At 56.7% G+C, this 1,435-nt stretch overlaps 1 protein-coding gene across 1 annotated transcript; it reads right to left on the bottom strand.

Moving 5' to 3' along the window:
- Positions 449-1,435, bottom strand: LOC8061814 (Werner Syndrome-like exonuclease). Its single transcript, XM_002456045.2, has one exon. The coding sequence runs from the start codon at positions 1,350-1,352 to the stop codon at positions 633-635; it is 720 nt and encodes a 239-aa protein (XP_002456090.1). The 5' UTR covers positions 1,353-1,435; the 3' UTR covers positions 449-632.

Raw genomic sequence — 1,435 nt, 5'->3', positions numbered from 1 at the left:
ACTGAGCCTAGGCGGGACCTAGATGTAAATTAATAAAATAATTAATTTTATTAATTAGCTGCTTTAAGATTCGTTAAATTTTTTAAAAAGAGAGTACCGAAGCACTTGCCGTATAACTATTTTACAAATTTTTGTGTAACTAAGCAGGCCTTCCTTGGTTATCGAAGGTGACCAATACCCTACATCGTGTGTAGGTCTGAAGCGCAGGGGGGAGAGCTGTCGGCGGCTGTGACCTCGTAACCTCACGGTCACGGCGTATAGGAGCAGCCGCGCTCATCGTCGAGCTAAAGTACAGATGGGGCAACAGCCAACAGGTGAACAAGTCAGTTCAATACGTTGGCTGTGAGCAGCAGGCGTTGCGCGTAATACGTGCTCAGACAGTCAGACCTAATTCGTGTCGATGTGAAGAACTTGTGGAGGGCCCAAATACAAAAGTAAATGTAATATAAAAAAATCCAAATTCCCTTCAAATCAACGAAATAAGTAAACGTGAATCAAAACGTACAATTTAATTCTGGTCGCAAAACGCTCGGCTGACTCTCTAACAATCTTTGCCAGCGCAACAGCAGGCGCTGCTAGTGCTAGCTATGAGAAAAACTGAACAACACATCTTTTCAATCAGCTTAAATTATTTACGGCAACTCGAAGCACACGAACGGCGAGATCGTTCCAGCGGCGCCGGCCGCATCTTCTAGTTCCAACGCGCGCTGGCTGGTGAGCAGCAGGCGGCCAACCTCGTAGGACACGAAGGCGTCGATGGCGGCGTACCGGACCTGCTCCGGCGACAGGGGCCTGCGGCTCCACCTGCTCATGGTCACGTGCTTGGGCTTCTCCATGACCACGCCCATCACCTCGCGCACGAGGGCCTTGAGCCCCGCCCTGCGGAGCTCCGGCCGGGACAGCACCTCCGCCGCGACGTGCCTCAGGTCCACGGGGGTGGCGACGAGGATCTTGCAGTCGCAGTACAGGCGCTCGACGTCGCCGTCGACCGAGACGCCGACGAAGCGGTGGTCCGGGTTGGCGAGGAAGGCCCTCAGCGCGGCCGGGACGTAGTCGGCGTGCACGGTCTGGAAGACGAGGCAGCGGTGGCCTACGCAGAGCTGCAGGACCGCCATCCTGTTGTCGCGGTACCCGTCGTCGTGGGAGACGACGACGCGCCACTCGGTGTCGAGGCCCACGATGAGGGGGGGCTCGTTCTTGCCGCCGGCGCCGGTGGTCCTGCGGATCTCTCGGAGGAAGCTCTTCACGGCGTCGCCTGAGTTCGTGACGGTCGTGTGGATCACTACGGCGGTGGTGCCGTCGTCCACGGGCATGACGACGTCGGTGTCGTACGCGAACGTGGCCTTCTTCATTGAGCCCGGCCCGGAGGACCTGCTTGCGGCGTTGCGTGCGCTGTTGTCGTCTCTTAGACAACTGTGTGCCGGGCAAATAGGAT

Source organism: Sorghum bicolor, chromosome 3, assembly GCF_000003195.3.
Source record: "Sorghum bicolor cultivar BTx623 chromosome 3, Sorghum_bicolor_NCBIv3, whole genome shotgun sequence".
Taxonomy (NCBI): domain Eukaryota; kingdom Viridiplantae; phylum Streptophyta; class Magnoliopsida; order Poales; family Poaceae; genus Sorghum; species Sorghum bicolor.
Note: the sequence above shows the minus strand (reverse complement) of the source record. Positions and strands in the feature narration are given on the sequence as shown.

Excerpts from the sequence above, each read along its gene's own strand:
- LOC8061814 (XM_002456045.2), bottom strand. The coding sequence starts at position 1,352 with ATGAAGAAGGCCACGTTCGCGTACGACACCGACGTCGTCATGCCCGTG.